Source organism: Mesoplodon mirus, assembly GCF_964341445.2.
Source record: "Mesoplodon mirus genome assembly, chromosome: 3".
NCBI lineage: Eukaryota > Metazoa > Chordata > Mammalia > Artiodactyla > Ziphiidae > Mesoplodon > Mesoplodon mirus.
In genome coordinates, this window is record NC_138978.1 from 166,255,020 (window position 1) to 166,276,087 (window position 21,068).

The 21,068-nt window shown below is 36.7% G+C and overlaps 1 protein-coding gene across 3 annotated transcripts in view; it reads left to right on the forward strand.

Moving 5' to 3' along the window:
* COP1 (COP1 E3 ubiquitin ligase) overlaps nucleotides 1–21,068 on the forward strand; it is a 223,871-nt gene that overhangs the window by 104,035 nt on the left and 98,768 nt on the right. For all 3 annotated transcript variants that reach the window (XM_082613771.1, XM_082613773.1, XM_082613772.1), the window contains 2 exons: nucleotides 14,804–14,918; nucleotides 18,995–19,130. In XM_082613771.1, the coding sequence (XP_082469897.1) occupies nucleotides 14,804–14,918; nucleotides 18,995–19,130 (251 nt within the window). The remainder of the gene's footprint in view (nucleotides 1–14,803; nucleotides 14,919–18,994; nucleotides 19,131–21,068) is intronic.

The window sequence follows — 21,068 nt, forward strand, 5'->3', positions numbered from 1 at the left end:
TTTGCTTATATGTAAAGCTTTTGATTTGTCTATCAAATCTGAATGAGATCCTTGCCGGGTAGAGTAATCTTGGTTGTATGTTCTTCCCTTTCATCTCTTTAAATATGTCATGCCACTCCCTTCTGGCTTGTAGAGTTTCTGCTGAGAAATCAGCTGTTAACCTTATTGGAGTTCCCTTGTATGTTATTTGCCATTTTTCCCTTGCTGCTTTTAGTAACTTTTCTTTGTCTTTAATTTTTGTCAATTTGATTACTATGTGTCTTTGTGTGTTTCTCTGTGGGTTTATCCTTATGGCACTCTCTGCACTTCGTGGACTTGGGTGGCTATTTCCTTTCCCATGTTAGGGAAGTTTTCGACTATAATCTCTTCAAATATTTTCTCATGTTCTTTCTCTCTCTCTTTTTCTTCTGGGACCCCTATAATGCAAATGTTGTGTTTAATATTGTCCCAGAGGTCTCTTAGGCTATCTTTATTTCTTTTCATTCTTTTTTCTTTATTCTGTTCCATGGCGGTGAATTCCACCATTCTGTCTTCTAGGTCACTTATCCGTTTTTCTGCCTCAGTTATTTTGCTATTGATTCCTTCTAGTGTATTTTTCATTTCAGTTAGGGTATTGTTCATGTTTGTTTGTTTGTTCTTTAGTTCTTCTAGGTCTTTGTTAAACATTTCTTTCATCTTCTCAATCTCTGCCTTCATTCTTTTTCCGAGGTCGTGGATCATCTTCAGTATCATTATTCTGAATTCTTTTTCTGGAAGGTTGCCTATCTCCACTTCATTTAGTTGTTTTTCTGGGGTTTTATCTTGTTCCTTCATCTGGTACATAGCCCTCTGCCTTTTCATCTCATCTGTCTTTCTCTGTATGTGGTTTTAGTTCCACAAGCTGCAGGATTGTAGTCCTTCTTGCTTCTGCTCTCTGCCCTTTGGTGGATGAAGCTATTTAAGATGCTTGAGCAAGTTTCCTGATGCGAGGGACTGGTGGTGGGTAGAGCTGGCTGTTTCTCTGGTGGGCAGAGCTCAGTGAAACTTTAATCTGCTTGTCTGCTGATGAGTGGGGCTGGGTTCCCTCCCTGTTGGTTGTTTGGCTTGAGGCGACCCAACACTGGAGCCTACCCACGCTCTTTAGTGGGGCTAATCGTGACTCTGGGAGGGCTCACACCAAGGAGTACTTCCCAGCACTTCTGCTGCCAGTGTCCTTGTCCTTATGGTGAGACACATCCACCCCCCGCCTCTGCAGGAGACCCTCCAACACCAGCAGGTAGGTCTATTCAGTCTCGTATGGGGTCATTGCTCCTTCCCCTGGGTCCCGATGTGCACACTACTTTGTGTGTGCCCTCCAAGAGTGGAGTCTCTGTTTCCCCCAGTCCTGTTGAAGTCCTGCAATCAAATCCCGCTAGCCTTCAAAGTCTGATTCTGTAGGAATTCCTCCTCCCGTTGCTGGGCCCCCAGATTGGGAAGTCTGACGTGGGGCTCAGAACCTTCACTCCAGTGGGTGGAGTTCTGTGGTATAAGTGTTCTCCAATTTGTGAGTCACCCACCCAGCAGTTATGGGGTTTGATTTTGTGATTGCACCCCTCCTAGCATCTCACTGTGGCTTCTCCTTTGTCTTTGGATGTGGGGTATGTTTTTTGGTGAGTTCCAGTGTCTTCTTGTCGATGATTGTTCAATAGTTAGTTGTGATTCCAGTGCTCTCACAAGAGGGAGTCAAAAGGGAAGATTAAGTAAATTATGAAGTGTTAGCCAGGAAACATTTGAAGGAAATTTAGCTTTCTGTTTTTTCTGTTACTGTAAGTGTCCAGATCAGCTAAATAATGATTTAAATAATAATAGAATTGTAGAAAAAAAGAGGGCTATATATAAGAAAGCACCATAAACAAGCTTTTAAAGCCAAAGTGGGAAAGGTTTTGTCAGTTGCTTCACATTGCTTCGAAATGAAAAAAGTTTCTTAAACCAATTTCATTCTTTTGATGAAAGCTCCAAAAAAATTGTTTTAAAAAAGATGAAGAACAGGGGGGAAAAAGGCAAATTCAGATGGTCAGCTCACATATGAAATAATACTCAACTTCCTACATAATAAAAGCACAGTATGAAGTAGTGTAAGGTACCAAAGAAGTCACCTAATAGGTATGGCTAAGGATGTTTCAAAATGGGAAATCTTCTTGCTTGCTGTGTGCATGTACATGTAGTGTTGAGGGTGGGATGGGGGACTGAGAGAGGGGGAAAAGGGGAGGAGGGAGAGAGTTGGTTGTCTTACAGGAAGACTATTTGGTGATATATACATATGAGAAATGCTAAAAATGTGTGATTTGGTAGTGATAAACATAGGACTTTCTTATAAGAAATGATTCAAAGTACTATGTAAAGATTATATACCAGTATTATTTATAAAAGCAAAAATTCTAGAAAAATAAAGACGCGCAATCATAGTAGAATAGCTATGGAAACTATGGTACAGCTATCAGGTATATTATTTTACTACTCTTAAAAATAATGTTTATAGTTGAAATTGAATTGAAAAAAATGTTAATAATATAATGTAGGTGAAGCCAGAAACCATTTTTTATACCACTGAAGTTTTATAATTGCCTGTTCATCTTGCTTTAGAATTTTTATATAAGCTTAGTACAGTTAGTAAAATCAGGAAATTGAATGTTAATGCAATATTATTATCTGAGATAATGTAGTTAAATTTCAGCAGTTTTGCCACTAATATTCTTTTATAGCAAAAGAAAAGAAATTTCCTTCTCCAGTATGAATCCGGAATCACTGGTTGCCTTTAGTTGTCATGTTTCTTCAATCTCCTCTAAATTGTTATAGTTCCTTAGTTGTGCATGATGTTGACGTTTTTGAATAGTATAAGTTATTAATTTTTTAGAACGTTCCTTAATATGAGTTTGTGTGGTACTTCCTTATAACTAGATTCAGATTATCCATTTTTATCAGGAATACTACAGAACCGATGTGGTATCCTTTGTTAGTTTGTCATATCTCGACCCATATGATATGAGTTTGCTCAGTACTGGTGATGTTAACTCTGATCACCTGATTAAGGTAGTGCCTGCCAGATTTGTCCGCTGTAAATTTACCATTTTCTTCCATTTGAGCATCTATTAATAAATCTTACTTTAAATAATTATTAATGTGTTTTGTCCAAATGATAATTTTTAATTAGTTTTTTCTTCCACATTTTTTAAACTTTTTAATTGAAGTATAGTTAGTTTACAGTGTTGTGTTAGTTTCAAGTATACAGCAAAGTGATTCACATATATATATATGTGCACTTTTTCAGATTCTTTTCCATTATAGGTTATTATGAGATATTGAGTATAGTTCCCTGTGCTATACAGTAGATCCTTATCATTTACCTATTTTATATAGAGTAGTGTGTATATGTTAATCCCAAACTCCTAATTTATCCATCCCCACTCTTGTGCTATCCCCTTTGATAACCATAAGTTTGCTTTCTATGTCTGTGAGTCTATTTCTGTTTTGTAAATAAGTTCATTTGTATCATTTTTTTAGATTCCACATTTAAGTGATATCATACAGTATCATCTTTCTCTGTCTAACTTACTTCACTTAATGTGATAATCTCTAAGCCCATCCATGTTGCTGCAAATGGCATTATTTCATTTTTTTAATAGCTGAGTAATACTTCCACATTTATTCATTAGCATTTCTGCTGAAAGGGAGGATCTTTCCCTCCCTCCCTCTTTGTTTGTTTATATGGTTATGGAATCATGGAATTTTAATTTTTTCTGTTAATCATTTTGAAACTCAAATTGTTCCGTTTGTCTAGTTGGAACTCCTTCAAGCTGATTTTCATGTTCTTATCATTCTTTAAGTAACTTCTTATATTCTTAGACAACAAGATATACCAGCATCATCTTATACTTACCTTGCCCCAGTCCTGGAATCAGCCGTGTACCCAAGAAGCCCTGTTTTCTTTTAATGGAGAATGGTATTTCAAAACAAAGATCTGGGTTTTTTTGTTTGTTTGTTTTTTGTTTTTTGCGGTACGTGGGCCTCTCACTGTTGTGGCCTCTCCCATTGTGGGGCACAGGCTCCAGATGTGCAGGCTCAGCGGCCATGGCTCACAGGCCCAGCCACTCCACGGCATGTGGGATCTTCCCGGACCGGGGCACGAACCCATGTCCCCTGCATCAGCAGTCCGACTCTCAACCACTGCGCCACCAGGGAAGCCGAAGATCTGAGTTTTAAGTGTGCTCATTTCACTTAGAGCATCATTGCTTGTAGGTCTTCTCAGTGGACAGAGCTAAGAAATACGTATATCTGTATATATAACATATTATAATATGTATCCATTAATTATATATTAATCACCTTAAGTGTTTGATGAAAGGACTCACAGGAATCAAGCAGTTTATACTTCTGGAACTTCATTATAGGCAATGGATATAGTACAGCCAAGCTGAAGAAGGGTACTCCTTGAAAGGGATATGAAGACTTCGGGCACAGTCTTCTTTGTCCTTCTACCACCGAGTCACAGAGGAATTGCTTTGTCTCCAGGTTCAGAACCACTAGTAGCTTGCATCTCAAGCACCTTAGTAATGGGAAATTCAAATTTGGCTTGAGGTCGGATCTCTTATTTTAAGCTAGTCACATGGGCAGTGCATTCTAGTTATGTGACCAGCCATTAAGTTACAGGCTCCACTGAAATCAGGTGAATCATAAATTCACTTATTATTACTAAACAGTGCTGACAGACTGATACAGTCTGCTCCCAAACAACTCACAGGCCCATGGTTATGGAATATCATTTATCTTCATTTAGTACATTTTGTGGGCTTCCCTGGTGGTGCAGTGGTTAAGAATCCACCTGCCAATGCAGGGGACACAGGTTCAAGCCCTGGTATGGGAAGATCCCACATGCTGCGGAGCAACTAAGGCCATGAGCCACAACTACTGAGCCTGCGTGCTGCAACTACTGAAGCCCACGCTCCTAGGGCCCGTGCTCCGCAGCAAGAGAAGCCACCGCAATGAGAATGAGTCTAGATTTTATTAATTTCTTCATAAGTTTATTCCTAAGTTTCTTTAGAGTTGTAAAAATAAATTTTTAAATTTTGAGATAATTGTAGATTCACATGCAGTTGTAAAAATTAATACAGATACAGCCCATGAAAATTCCCTGGTGGTCCAGTGGTTAGGACTCCATGCCTCCACTACTGGCAGCCTGGGTTCAAGCCATCCCTGGTTGGGGAACTAAGATTGCACAAACTGCGTGGTGCGGCCAAAACAAAACAAAAAGCATTAAAAAAAAAAAAAAAAAACAGAGAGAGCCCCTGTACCATTTACCCAGTTACCATAATGGTAACACATGAACAATATTGAGCTTTCCAGTCCATGAATGTGGTATATCTTTCCATCTATTTTGGTCTTTTAAAAATTTCTCCTGGCAGTATTTGTGTTTGTAATATAGAGGTCTTCCATGCTTTCATTAAAGTAATTTCTAATTCTTTTTGATGCTATTATTGATACAATTATTTTAAATTTTTTATTTTCTACTTTGTTGAGAATATATAAACGTACAGTTGATTTATGTACATTAGCCATGTTCTTTATTAGCTTGCTAAATAATTTTCTTTCTAAATTTATTAATTCTAGTAGTTTTGTAGATTCTCAGGAATTTCTATGTAAAATCATATGATCAGCAAAAAGATATTTTTACCTTTTCTAATCTTTGTGTGTTCTCTTCTGTTTCCCCTCACCTCTTCCCCCCTTCTCCTCTCCTTCTTCCCTCCCCTCCTCTCCTCTCGCCACATCTCCTTTCTCTTCTTTTTCCTCTTTTTCCCTCCCCTTTCCCCCTTATACTTCAACTTATATGTTAGCTCTACATTTTGGTAGATGCCCTTTATCAAGATGAGGAAGTTTCCTTCTGTTCCTAATTTGCTGAGAAATTTTAACATGTATAGGTGTTGAATTTTGTCAGATGCTTTTGGTTTTTTTTTTTTTTGCTGTACGCGGGCCTCTCACTGCTGTGGCCTCTCCCGTTGCAGAGCACAGGCTCCGAACGCGCAGGCCCAGCGGCCATGGCTCACGGGCCCAGCCGCTCCGCGGCATGTGGGATCATCCCAGACCGGGGCATGAACCCATGTCCCCTGCATCGGCAGGCGGACTCTCAACCACTGCGCCACCAGGGGAGCCCTGTCAGATGCTTTTTATGCATGTCTTGAATTTTTTTTTAATTTTATTTATACAGCAGGTTCTTATTAGTCATCCATTTTATACACATCAGTGTATACATGTCAATCCCAATCTCCCAATTCATCACAACCCCCCGCTGCTTTCCCCCCTTGGTGTCCATACATGTTTTCTCTACATCTGTATCTCAATTTCTGCCCTGCAAACCAGGCAGAAATTTTTATATGGATAACTCCTTTATTCTGCCCACTTGATGAATTGCGTTGATTGATTTTCTAATATGAAAACAACCCTGCATTCTTGGACTGAACTCCATTTAGTTACGATGAGTTATTCTTTTTACATGTTGTTGAAATTGATTTGCTGTTATTTTGTTGTGGGTGCTTGTTTTCATGAAGGCCTTTATTCCCCTTCTTCTTTCCTTCCCTTCCCTAGAGTCCTCGTTGGGTTTGGGTATTACAGCTATGCTGGTCTCAGAAGACAAATTGGGAAGTGTTTTCTGAAAGAGCTTGTGTACAATTGATGTTATGTCTTCCTTGAATATTTGGTAGAATTTTCATGTAAAAGTATCTGGGCCCTCTCTTCTGACGTATATGCTGGCTTTCGGTGTATTTATTCTGTCTTATTCGTGAAACCCATAAATTAGATATTATAATTAATGTATGTAAACAATATTTAAAATCACTTACTTGGTTACTAGTTTCCTTGCTTCTCTTTCATTTTGTGTCTCAGACCTTCTGGTTTGTGTTGTTGAACTTTTCAATTACATGGTTTCAGAAATTTTTTAAGAAGTAGCTTATTGGTGATAATTCTTGTTTTCATTTACATGAAAAAAAATTTTGCTCATGTTGTTGCAGGACAGTTTTTTTTTTTTTTAGGTTAGGGTTATTTTATTTCAACTTTTTAAGGATAACCAAAGTTTATTTTGTTCTAACTTCTCTTATTGCTTTTGAGAAGTATTTTGCTTGTTTAATTGTTCCTGTTAGGTGAATTAACTTTTCTGTTTGTCTGATTTTAAAATCTTTCTGTTTTGTACAAAAACATAGTTTTGCTTTAGTGTGCCTAATTGCAGATTTCTTTTTTTTTTTAATTAACATTTTTTTTTTTTTTTCCTTTTTGCGGTATGCGGGCCTCTCACTGTTGTGGCCTCTCCCGTTGCGGAGCACAGGCTCCGGATGCGCAGGCCCAGCGGCCATGGCTCACGGGCCCAGCCGCTCCGCGGCATATGGGATCCTCCCAGACCGGGGCACGAACCCGTATCCCCTGCATCGGCAGGCGGACTCTCAACCACTGCGCCACCAGGGAGGCCCCTAATTAACATATTTTTATTTTTATTTATTTTTGGCTGCATTGGATCTTTGTTGCTGAACGCGGGCTTTCTCTAGTTGGCGGCGAGCGGGGGCTACTCTTTGTTGCAGTGCGCAGGCTTCTCATTGTGGTGGCTTCTCGTTGTGGAGCACGGGCTCTAGGCATGCAAGCTTCAGTAGATGTGGCACGTGGGCTCAGTAGTTGTGGCTTGTGGGCTCTAGAGCTCAGGCTCAGTAGTTGTGGCGCACGGGCTTAGTTGCTCTGCGGCATGTGGGATCTTCCCGGACCAGGGCTTGAACCCGTGTCCTCTGCATTGGCAGACAGATTCTTCACCACTGCAGCACCAGGGACGCCCTGTGGATTTCTTTTTAATTATCCTTCTTGGTAGGAATAATTTCTATGTCTGTATTCATGTATGTTTTCAGTTCTGGAAAATTGTCAGCACCAACTCAGATATGTCTTCTTCAGTCTGTTGCTCTTTTCTGGGTCTCTGGGGGCCCATATTTTAAACCTTATTATTCATTTTTTTAAATTTATTTTTTTTATACAGCAGGTTCTCATTAGTTATCCATTTTATACATATTAGTGTATATATGTCAATCCCAATCCCCCAGTTCATCACTCCCCGACCCCCACCCCTCCGCCACTTTCCCACTTGGTGTCCATACATTTGTTCTCCTCATCTGTGTCTCAATTTCTGCCCTGCAAACTGGTCCATCTCTACCACTTTAGGTTCCACATATATGTGTTAATATACGATATTTGTTTTTCTCTTTCTGACTTACTTCACTCTGTATGACAGTCTCTAGATCCATCCATGTCTCTATAAATGACCCAATTTCGTTCCTTTTTATGGCTGAGTAATATCCCATTGTATATATGTACCACATCTTCTTTATCCATTCGTCTGTTGATGGGCATTTAGGTTGCTTCCATGACCTGTCTGTTGTAAATAGTGCTGCAGTGAACGTTGGGGTGCATGTGTCTTTTTGAATTATGGTTTTCTCTAGGTATATGCCCAGTAGTGGGATTGCTGGATCATATGGTAATTCTATTTTTAGTTTTTTAAGGAACCTCCATACTGTTCTCCATAGTGGCTGTATCAGTTTAAAATTCCCACCTTGCCACAGTGCAAGAGGGTTCCCTTTCCTCCACACCCTCTCCAGCATTTGTTATTTGTAGATTTTCTGATGATGCCCATTCTGACTAGTGTGAGGAATAGATACCTCATTGTAGTTTTGATTTGCATTTCTCTAATGAGTAGTGATGTTGAGCAGCTTTTCATGTGCTTCTTGGCCATCTGTATGTCTTCTTTGGAGAAATGTCTATTTAGGTCTTCTGCCCATTTTTGGATTAGGTTGTTTGTTTTTTTAATATTCAGCTGCAAGAGCTGTTTATGTATTTTGGAGATTAATCCTTTGTCCATTAATTCATTTGCAAATATTTTCTCCCATTCTGAGGGTTGTCTTCTCATCTTGTTTATAGTTTCCTTTGCTTTGCAAAAGCTTTTAAGTTTCATTAGGTCCCATTTGTTTAATTAGTTTTTATTTCCATTACTCTAGGAGGTGGATCAAAAAAGATCGTACTGTGATTTATGACAAACAGTGTTTCTTCCTATGTTTTCCTCTAAGAGTTTTATAGTGTCTGATCTTACATTTAGGTCTCTAATCCATTTTGAGTTTATTTTTCTGTATGGTGTTAGGGAGTGTTCTAATTCCATTCCATTCCATGTAGCTGTCCAGTTTTCCCAGCACCACTTTTTGAAGAGACTGTCTTTTCTCCGTTGTATATCCTTGCCTCGTTTGTCATAGATTAGTTTACCATAGGTTCGTGGGTTAATGTCTGGGCTTTCTATCCTGTTCCATTGATCTATATTTCTGCGTTTGTGCCCGTATCATATTGTCTTGATTACTGTAGTTTTGTAGTATAGTCTGAAGTCAGGGAGTCTGATTCCTCCAGCTCCGTTTTTTTCCCTCAAGAATGCTTTGGCTATTTGGGGTCTTTTGTGTCTTCATACAAATTTTTTTTTTTTTTTTTTTTTTTTTTTTTTTTTGCGGTACGCGGGCCTCTCACTGTTGTGGCCTCTCCCATTGTGGAGCACAGGCTCCGGATGTGCAGGCTCAGCGACCATGGCTCATGGGCCTAACCGCTCCGCGGCATGTGAGATCTTCCTGGACCGGACCACGAACCTGCGTCCCCTGCATTGGCAGGTGGACTCTCAACCATTGCGCCACCAGGGAAGCTCCATAGAAATTTTAAGATTTTTTGTTATAGTTCTGTAAAAAATGCCATTGGTAATTTGATAGGGATTGCATTGAATCTGTAGATTGCTTTAGGTAATATAGTCATTATCCCAATATTGATTCTTCCAATCCAAGAACATGGTATATCTCTCCATGTGTTCGTGTCATATTTAATTTCTTTCATCAGTGTCTTATAGTTTTCTGCATACAGATCTTTTATCTCCCTACATAGGTTTATCCCTAGGTATTTTACTCATTTTGTTGCAGTGGTAAATGGGAGTGTTCCCTTAATTTCTCTTTCAGATTTTTCAACATTAGTGTATAGGAATGCAAGAGATTTCTGTGCATTAATTTTGTATCCTACAACGTTACCAAATTCATTGATTAGCTCTAGCAGTTTTCTGCTAGCATATTTAGGTTTCTCTGTGTATAGTATCATGTCATTTGCAAACAGTGATAGTTTTACCTTTTCTTTTCCAATTTGTATTCCTTTTATTTCTTTTTCTTCTCTGATTGCTGTGGATAGGAATTCCAAAACTATGTTGAATAATAGTGGTGAGATTGCACATCCTTGTCTTGTTCCTGATCTTAGAGGATATGCTTTCAGTTTTTCACCCTTGAGAATGATGTTTGCTGTGAGTTTGTTGTATGTGGCCTTTATTATGTTCAGGTAGGTTCCCTCTTTGCCCACTTTCTGGAGAGTTTTTATCATAAATGGCTGTTGAATTTTGTCAAAAGCTTTTTCTGCATCTATCGAGATGATCATATGGTTTTTCTTCTTCAGTTTGTTAATATGGTGTATCACATTGATTGATTTGCGTATATTGAAGAATCCTTGCATCCCTGGGATAAATCCCAGTTGATAATGGTGTATGATCCTTTTTTTTTTTTTTTTTTTTCTTTTTGCGGTATGCGGGCCTCTCACTGTTGTGGCCTCTCCCGTTGCGGAGCACAGGCTCCGGATGCGCAGGCCCAGCGGCCATGGCTCACGGGCCCAGCCGCTCCGCGGCATATGGGATCCTCCCAGACCGGGGCACGAACCCGTATCCCCTGCATCGGCAGGCGGACTCTCAACCACTGCGCCACCAGGGAGGCCCTGTATGATCCTTTTAATGTGTTGTTGGATTCTCTTTGCTAGTGTTTGTTGAGGATTTTTGCATCTATATTCATCAGATATATTGGTCTGTAATTTTCTTTTTTTGTAGTATCTTTGTCTGGTTTTGGTATCAGGGTGATAGTGGCCTCATAGAATGAGTTTGGGAGTGTTCCTTCCTCTGCATTTTTTTGGAAGAGTTTGAGAAGGATGGGTGTTAGCTCTTCTCTAAATATTTGATAGCATTCCCCTGTGAAGCCATCTGGTCCTCGACTTTTGTTTCTTGGAAGATTTTTAATCTCAATGTCAATTTCATTACTTGTGATAGGTCTGTTCATGTTTTCTATTTCTTCCTGGTTCAGTCTTAGAAGGTTATACCTTTCTAAGAATTTGTCCATTTCTTCCAGGTTGTCTATTTTATTGGCATAGAGTTGTCTGTAGTAGTCTCTTAGGATGCTTTGCATTTCTGCAGTTTCAGTTGTAACTTCTCCTTTTTTCATTTCTAATTTTATTGATTTGAGTCCTCTCCATCTTTTTCTTGATGAGTCTGGCTAATGGTTTATCAATTTTGTTTATCTTCTCAAAGAACCAGCTTTTAGGGCTCCCCGGTGGCTCAGTGGTTGGGGATCCGCCTGCCAGTGCAGGGGCTGCAGGTTTGTGCCCCGGTCCGGGAGGATCCCGCATGCCGTGGAGCGGCTGGACCTGTGAGCTATGGCTGCTGGCGCATCCGGAGGCTGTTCTCCATGGTGGGAGAGGCCACGGCGGTGAGAGGCCCATTTACCACACACAAAACAACCCCAACTTTTAGTTTTGTTGATCTTTGCTCTTGTTTTCCTTGTTTGTATTTCTTTTATTTCTGCTCTGATCTTTATGATTTGTTTCCTTCTGCCAAGCTTGGGTTTTGATTGTTCTTCTTTCTGTAGTTCCTTTAGGTGTAAGGTTAGATTTTTTGTTTTTTATTTGTGATTTTTCTTGTTTCTTGAGGTAGGCTTGTATTGCTATAAACTTTCCTCTTAGAACTGCTTTTGCTGCATCACATAGGTTTTGGATTGTCGTGTTTTCATTGTCATTTGTCTCTAGGTGTTCTGTGATTTCCTCTTTGATTTCTTCAATGATCTCTTGGTTATTTGGTAACGTATTGTTGAGCCTCCATGTGTTTGTGTTTTTTACATTTTTTTCCCTGTAATTGATTTCTAATCTCATAGCATTGTGGTCAGAAAAGATGCTTGATATGATTTCAGTTTTCTGAAATTTACTGAAGCTTGCTTTGTAACCCAAGATGTGTTCTATCCTGGAGAATGTTCTGTGTACACTTTAGAAGAAAGTGTAATCTGCTGTTTTTGGATTGAAGAAAATCAATTAAATATCAGTATTATTAAATATTAAATACCTATAAAATCGATTAAATCTGTCTGGTCTGTTGTGTCATTAAAGCTTGTGTTTCCTTATTAATTTTCTGTTTGGATGATCTGTTGTTTGGTGTAAGTGGGGTGTTAAAGTCCCCCACTGTTACTGTGTTATTGTCGATTTCCTCTTTTATAGCTGTTAGCAGTTGCCTTTTATATTGAGGTGCTCCTATGTTGTGTGCATATATATTTACAATTGTTATATCTTCTTCTTGGATTGATTCCTTGATCAGTATGTAGTGTCCTTACTTGTCTCTTGTAATGTTCTTTATTTTAAAGTCTATTTTATCTGAAATGAGTATTGCTACTCCAGCTTTCTTTTGATTTCCATTTGCATGGAATATCTTTTTCCATCCCCTCACTTTCAGTCTGTATGTGTCCCTAGGTCTGAAGTGGGTCTCTTTTAGACAGCATATATATGGGTCTTGTTTTTGTATCCATTCAGCAAGCCTGTGTCTTTTGGTTGGAGCATTTAATCCATTCACATTTAAAGTAATTATTGATATGTATGTTCCTATTACCATTTTATTAATTGTTCTTTGTTTGTTTTTGTAGGTCCTTTTCTTCTCTTGTGTTTCCCACCTAGATAAGTTCCTTTAACATATGTTGTAGAGCTGGTTTGGTGGTGGTGAATTCTCTTAGCTTTTGCTTATCTGTAAAGCTTTTGATTTCTCCATCGAATCTGAATGCGATCCTTGCTGGGTAGAGTTATCTTGGTTGTATGTTCTTCCCTTTCATCACTTTAAATATGTCATGCCACTCCCTTCTGGCTTGTAGATTTTCTGCTGAGAAATTAGCTGTTAACCTTATGGGAGTTCCCTTGTATGTTATTTGTTTTTTTTCCCTTGATGCTTTCAGTGATTTTTCTTTGTCTTTATTTCCAGTTTGATTCTATGTGTCTTGGCGTGTTTCTCCTTGCGTTTATCCTGCCTGGGATGCTATGTGCTTCCTGGACTTGGGTGTTTATTTTGTTTCCCATGTTAGGGAAGTTTTTGACTCTAATCTCTTCAAATATTTTCTCGGGTTCTTTCTCTCTCTCTTCTCCTTCTGGGACCCTTATTATGTGAATGTTGTTGCATTTAATATTTTCCCACATGTCTCTTAGGTTGTCTTCATTTCTTTTCATTCATTTTTTTATTCTGTTCCGCAGCAGTGAATTCCACCATTCTGTCTTCCAGTTCACTTATCTGTTCTTCTGCCTCAGTTATTCTGCTATTGATTTCTTCTAGTGTGTTTTTCATTTCAGTTATTGTATTGTTCATCTCTGTTTGTTTGTTCTTTAATTCTTCTAGGTTTTTGTTAAACATTTCTTGCATCTTCTCGATCTTTGCCTCCATTCTTTTTCCGAGGTCCTGGATCACCTTCACTATTATTATTCTGAATTCTTTTTCTGGAATAAACCTTATTATTCTGTCTCCGTTGTCTCTTTTCTTCTCTTACAAATTTTTCTGTCTTCTTGACTTTATTCCTTCAATTTGAGTAATTCTTTCAGATTTATCTTCCACTGCAAATTCTCTTTTTATTCTCCAAATCTAATACTTGTTCTTTTGTAGGTATTTGTCCTCAAATCAGGTTGTCGTCTTGTTTCCCCTTTTCTATACTCTTATATTTTGTTTACCGTTACCTCTCTGAGTTCAGCTTCCTGTTTGGTTGTTTATCTTTTGGAAAATAATCTTATTTTCTTTTGATCCAAGCACAGCTTTAAAATAATTCTTAGTTACCATCTACTTTTAGCAGGAGTTCACTTTAGATAAGTGTTTTTTGTTCATTGTAGTAACTTAATATTTCTTACTTAATACATTTGCACTTCTGGTATTCTTATTGGTGAACTTATGTCATCTCAGGATCTCATTATGTGTCTTATCTCTTTATCTGTTAATGTGCCACAAGCATGATGGTTAGTAACCATTTGTGGAAGGGTTTTCATACCCTTTTAATTAACATGGTGTTGGTGATATTATATATTTAGGATTATAAACTTTTTAAATAAGATTTATATTCCAGTGTATTTCAGATTTGTTGTTGTTCTCTAAGTATACATATATGTATATATATATGTATGTGTGTGTGTGTGTGTGTGTGTGTGTGTGTGTGTGAGATTTAGTTATTTGGGTCTTCTAATGTATATGTCAGACTATAGATATTAACTACCTCTTAACCTAATAATCAGTATTAATTTAAATACCTATTCTGTACAGCCAAGCAGTGTTCCTATTATTCACAAGGTATAGGTTGCAATATAGGGATGATGAGGCAGTAACTAGTTTTCTTTTGGTAATTGTTCTCTAACAGTTGATGCATATTAAAGTAAAATTCTCAAAATTCTAAGTTTTAGAATAGCCTTTATAGTGGATTCTATCTTCATTTAATTTGGAGAGTTGAAAGAGGATTCTCATTTTATTCTCATAAAATTGACCTACTTTCCCTTTAAAATAAGAATTCAAAATACGGTCTAAGAACTACGGGATTTTGCTATTTGTAAGTATTTTAATGTGAACTTTTGAAATTAAATATTCAAGGATTTGGATATTCTGTGCAGAGAAATAGTATGATTTGTTCTGAGTTACAAGTGTCTTTTCTTGTTATCACCTTAGACAAAGAAACAGCCCTGGTATAACAGCACATTAGCATCAAGACGAAAACGACTCACTGCTCATTTTGAAGACTTAGAGCAGTGTTACTTTTCTACAAGGATGTCTCGTATCTCAGGTACATTCAGAACTTCTTAAAATATCTCAGATTCATATTTCATATCCATATCTAGCTTCTTATGCTGGATTTATGGAAAGCAAAAGTGTCTATTTTCAACATAGTCTAGCACAGTATTGTGGAGGTTCTTAGATATCTTGGAGAATATTGCTTTTCCATATCTATTTTTGTTCTCTTTCTTTATTTGGGAATTTTTAATCTGTATATAGTGAGCTGTATAAAGTTAAAAACAAATCAGCCATGAATATGTAGCTAGCAAAAATAAGTTCCATTCAGTTGCCTTCTATTCTTCAGCATTTATTAAGTTCTAAGCAATATCCTCTGTGCTAAGAATACAAAGATGAAAGTACTTGTTCTTGTTGTCAAGGAGTATTATGAATTTAGTGGGGGAAAGCAACAGGTAAATAATTCTATGTGATATTTTATGTTATATACATATGCAAAGGGCATTAAGGGTATAGAGAAGAATATCCACTAATATAACTGGGAGTGAAAAAGCCATGCCACATTGAAAATGGAGAAATGTAAGAAAATGATTCCTGTAGGGATTTCAGAGATGTTGTATTTAGTCAAGGCTAGTATTAATTAACTAAAAAAGGTAATTAGAAACATATTCAAAGTAGAGGAAATAACTTATGCAAAGATTTGTACACAATAGTTTAGAATACTTTTATTGCTATAGAAAAGTAATGGAGTTCTGTTCCCTTTTTGTTAGTTCTCTGATCTTTAGCCTTTCTTGGTGTCTTTGCTCGCCAGTGCGGTAGGGACATTGATACCGACCCAACAGGTTTTATTTTTAAGGTTTATAGATGATGCATGTAAAATACAATGCTTGGTATAAGTTAGATTCTCAATTAATTGATGTCATTTGTAATACACCTGCTCAAAATGAGGACCACCAAGGAAAAAAATGTCTGATATTTTATTAATTGTTAAAAATTTTGCCTTGGTTTTCTCTTGAATAGGCATGTTTGTATTATAATCCACACATTATAGAGAGAGAATCTTTGGAGAAATTTGCCTCAGGAATGGAGGTGGCAGAAAAATGTATATAGATTCACATAGCATTTTTCCTCTGAAGACTAGAAGAAAGCTAAACTTTGTTTATAAGTGTGTTTGAAATTAATAGTCAACAGTTTTCATACAGATGGAAAGCTCTCATTGTATTGTCTTGAGAATTGAGCCCCTTATTAAACTTCTGTAATAGTCTATAAACTATAGTAGGAAGCTGTTACATTGAAAGTGGTCTTCGACCTACATTCTACTGACTGGCAGAGGGTTCATGTTAACCCTTTCAGGTGTTATTTGTTGGTGTGATGTTGAAATACAACCACAGGCAAATGGCAGACATTAAAAAAAAGAGAGAGGGGGGCTTCCCTGGTGGCACAGTGCTTGAGAGTCCGCCTGCTGATGCAGGGGACACGGGTTCATGCCCAGGTCCGGGAGAATCCCACATGCCCCGGAGCGGCTGGGCCTGTGAGCCATGGCCGCTGAGCCTGTGCGTCCGGAGCCTGTGCTCTGCAACGGGAGAGGCCACAACAATGAAAGAGAGAGAGCAAGATGGGAAAGAGAGATTGGAGTAGGCTACTGATTAATAATTTGTAAATAACTATAGCATAAGCATGCTGTAGGATAGTAAAGGTAATCAGAAACCAATTTAATTTGTTTTGGAGATATAGCTTTATAGGGATGTAGACTAGTAAGTTAAAACCAGGAGGAAGATTAGATTTTTATTTTTGTAGACATGGCTGTATTGTACTTAACACATGTTGTCTTTAGTTTTTAGGAATCTCAAATTTAACTTAACAAATTTGCAGTGTCTACACTAATCATATTGCTGAATATGGAGTCCCTCCTAGTGTCCTTGGCTGTAAAGAGGAAATTTAAACTTCTTTGTAATGGGGTACCTAAGAGTTTGATTGTCCTTTTGTATATTTTCAAATGAGAATACACTCCCCATCCCCAACTTTTATTTTCATCTATGAAAATGAGACATGAAGACTAAGAAATAAATGATTTGAACTCTTAATTTTAATTGAAAGAGAAGCTAAATTATAAAGCATTAGAAGAGAGAAGAGACACTGAACACACTTTTGCAAACTAATCTGTAATTAGAATAGGAGAGGTGATATGCCATGAGATATGTGATGGATATTGATCATAAACCAACCAAGCAAACAAAATCCTACCTTTTTACAACCAGATAAGTGAAATCTAACCTCTGTGCTTTCTGATACTGAAATAACTGCTTTTAGTGTTATTTTTATAACTTCTGTTGAAAGTAGGTGTTAAATGAGTGGATATGGTGGCCAGAAGTTCAACTACCCTAGAAAAGGATTGTGATCTTCTGCAGAATAGATATTCTTAAATGCTTGTGAATTTTATGTACTTAGGGATTGATGTCAAAATGTTGAAAGAATATATTAATATTAAAAGAATTTTTAAATGGTTAGCTATAAAGTAACTGTCTTTTCAGTATTTACTACATTAAGTAGCTCACGGTAATAGGGTTATATATAAAAAGAACCAGTTACATGGTTGGATGCATGTTGTATCCAAACTACTTTGCAGTACAGTTGATACCCCCCCCTTTTGCAGTAACCTATGTTTTATTTATAATATGTTGAACTTCCTGAGAATAATTTTTGTGGACCAAGTACTTTAGCTCAATAACATTTTGATATTTCATGCTAATTGGGTTTGTTCCTTCTGCATTTTCTAGAATGGAAACACTACAAAATTGAGCCCTTTTAATGTAGGTTGTTAGATGACTATGTTAAGTTAGTGTTTAAATCTTTAAAATGTAAAATATTAGGGACAGAAGCTTACTTAGTTTCCTCAAATAATTGTTTGTTTTTCTTTATAATAATTGTTAGATAAAATTCTTCATGTCAGCAATTCAAGATAACAGGAAATCTCCAGATAAAATAAATAAATTCTTTATTATATGTCATATAGTAGAGTAATAGTAACTCTTTTGACTTAATGATTCTTACAGCTTAATTTCTTTTTGCTTACTAGTATTTTCAGAGGACATTTAAGAAGGGAAATTACAAAATTACAAAAAAATTTACCTTTAAAAAGTTCTGTGTGTGTATATGTATATGAGCTAAGAATAAGGAAGAAGGTATAAAAACACAGTGTTGTAACAGGCTTATTTCAAGTTTCAATATAGAAAGCTAACTAAAGTAATTGTGTTCTTTTCTTTCTTTGGAAGGGAAAATGCAAGTCCAAACTTTAAGCAGTTTTGAAAAACAGTGTTTTTATTCATGCTTTCACTGTAGGCCTGTTTCTACATTGGAGAGTAAATTAGCTGTCTTCTCAGGTCCCTTATAACCTGATTTTGTGATTTAACTTCTACATCATTTAGTTATGAATAGTTTACTGAAATGGACTTTATTCAAAGTATTTGTAAAGAGTTCTGTTGGATGGAATTATTGTTTTCCATATTCTACCAAGACATTTGAGTGAACCTATTTTAAGTTTGATTTTGAAAATTAATAATTCATACACTACAGTTTTTTACTCTTGTCCCATAATTGGATTTGAAACACTTCAAAGTATTATGTGAACAAATATTTCACTTTCTTTTTACTTAAAAATCAATTTTTAATCTAAATTATGTTATTATTAATTGTGTTTTGACTATAAATAAACATGAACATGAAGATGTATCCCTGTAAACATGTTCCTTTAACAAATACCCTGTCCAGTATATATACTTGTCTCTCCACCCTCACCTTCTTCATTGATAAGGGATTTTGTTTTAATAAATGATTTAACTTCTCTTGATCAGAGGTACTTTTTTTTGTTTTTGCAAGAAATTATTGCTTAAAAAAGAAAAAGAATTCACAGTATGTTCTTACTGGTGTTGAAAGAGTGTTTTTCAAGAACCACTGAGAAATTTTTCTTAAAAGTTGAAAGATCAGCTCATTAATTTGTGTATGTTAGTCCTCTCTAAGTACTCTTGAAGAGTTGTTGTTTGTGTGTAGAATATACTTTTTAGTCTGTGGATATTGCTCTTTGACTTATTTTGCAGTTCAATTCATTTATTTTATTTTGTTTTCTTCATACAGATGACAGTCGAACTGCGAGCCAGTTGGATGAATTTCAGGAATGCTTGTCCAAGTTTACTCGATATAATTCAGTACGACCTTTGGCTACATTATCATATGCTAGTGATCTCTATAATGGTTCCAGCATAGTTTCTAGGTAAGTATGGGGCAGCATACTATTTTCTTACTATTCTCTTTTTCAGGAGTGTCTAGAATTTAATTGAATTTGAGAAGCAGTTATAGTGTTATGGTTAAGAGCCTCTTCTGAAATCCAGGTTGCCTGCCAATTTTTAGCTCTGCAGTCTTAGGCAAGTTTCTGAATCTCTTTAGTCCTCAATTTATCTCTAAAATGTAATGTAGTATCTGCCTCATAGGGCTGCAGTTTGTTTTCTTGTAATTCTTTTGTGTGGTTTTAATGACAAGGTGTGCTCTCCTAATAAATGCTCTCTCCTCTTCAGTTTTTTAGAAGAGTTTGTAAAGAATTGGTGTTATTTCTTCCTTACATATTTTGTACAATTCCCCAGTGAAGCCATCTTGGTCTTGAGTTTTCTTTGAGGGAAGATTTTTAAATACAAATCCAATTTTTAGAAGAGATGTAAGGCTAATCAGGTTATCCATTTCTTCTTGATTGAGCATTATTTTTAGTCTGTGCCTTTCAAGGAATTTGTCCACTTCATCTAGGTTGTTGAATTTACTGGCATACAAGTGTTTATAGTATTCCTTTATTATCCTTTTGATGTCTTTAGATTCTGTAATGATTTTTCCTTTCTCATCCTTGATTTCAGAAATTTGTTTCCCTTTTTTTTTATACTTAATAGTCTGGCTTAGAAGTTTTCAATTTTATTTATCTTCTCAAAGAACCAGCTCCTGGTTTATTGATACTGTCTATTTTTCTGTTCTCTGTTTCATTAATTTCTACTCTTAACTTTATTATTTCCCATTTTCTGCTTTCTTTAGGAGTAATTTGCTCTTATCTTTCTAGTTTCTTAAGGTAGAAACTGAAGTGATTGAGTTGAAACCTTTCTTCTTTTCTAATATAGATAATTTGTGTTATAAATTTCCCTCCAAGTGTTGCATTAACTGCATCTCACAAATTTTGATGTGGTTGATATCTTTTCTTTTTTCCAGAATTTTTTTTATTCTGGTAAAATACACATGACATAAAATTTACCATCTTAATAACTGTTCAGCGGTATTAAATGCATTCATAATACTGTGCAACTGTCATCACCATCCATCTCTTTAATACTTGACATCTTGTAAAACTGAAACTCCGTACCCATTAAACAATAACTCCTTGTTCCCTCTTGCCCCTAGTCCTGGCAACCGCCATTCTACTTTCTTTGTCAATGATTCTGACTATTGCAAGTATCTCATATACGTGGAATGGTGCAATATTTGTCTTTTTGTGACTGGCTTATTTCGCTTAGTGTGGTGTCATCAGTGTACATCCATGCTATAGCATATGTCGGGATTTCCTTCCTTTTTAAGGCTGAATAACATTCCATTGCATGTGTATAACACATTATGGTCATCTGTCAATCAATGGATACTTGTGTTGCTTCCATGTTTTAGCTACCGTGAATAATGCTACTGTGAACATGGGTGTAAAACTATCTCTTTGAGACCTTGCTTGCGATTCTTTTGGGCATATACCCAGAAATGGAATTGCTGGATCAAATGGTAATTCTATTTTTAATTTTTTGAGGAACTGCCATACTATTTTCCACCAGGGGTATACCATTTTGCATTTCTACCAGCAGAGCCTAAGGGTTCCAATTTCTCCACATCTTTGCCAGTATTTATTTTGTTTTTTTGATAGTAGCCATTCTACTGGGTATGAGGTTAGGTTTGATTGCCTAGATTTGATTTGAATTTCCCTAATGATTAGTGATGTTAAATGTCTTTTCACGTGCTTATTGGTCATTTGCATATCTTCTTCGGGAAAATGTCTTTTCAAGTCCTTTGTCCATTTTTGAATTGAGTTTGTTTTTTATTGTTGGTTTCAGGAGCTTTCTATATATTCTGAATATTAATCCTTTATCAGATTTATAAATATTTTTTCTCATTCTGTGGGTTGCCTTTTTACTCTGTT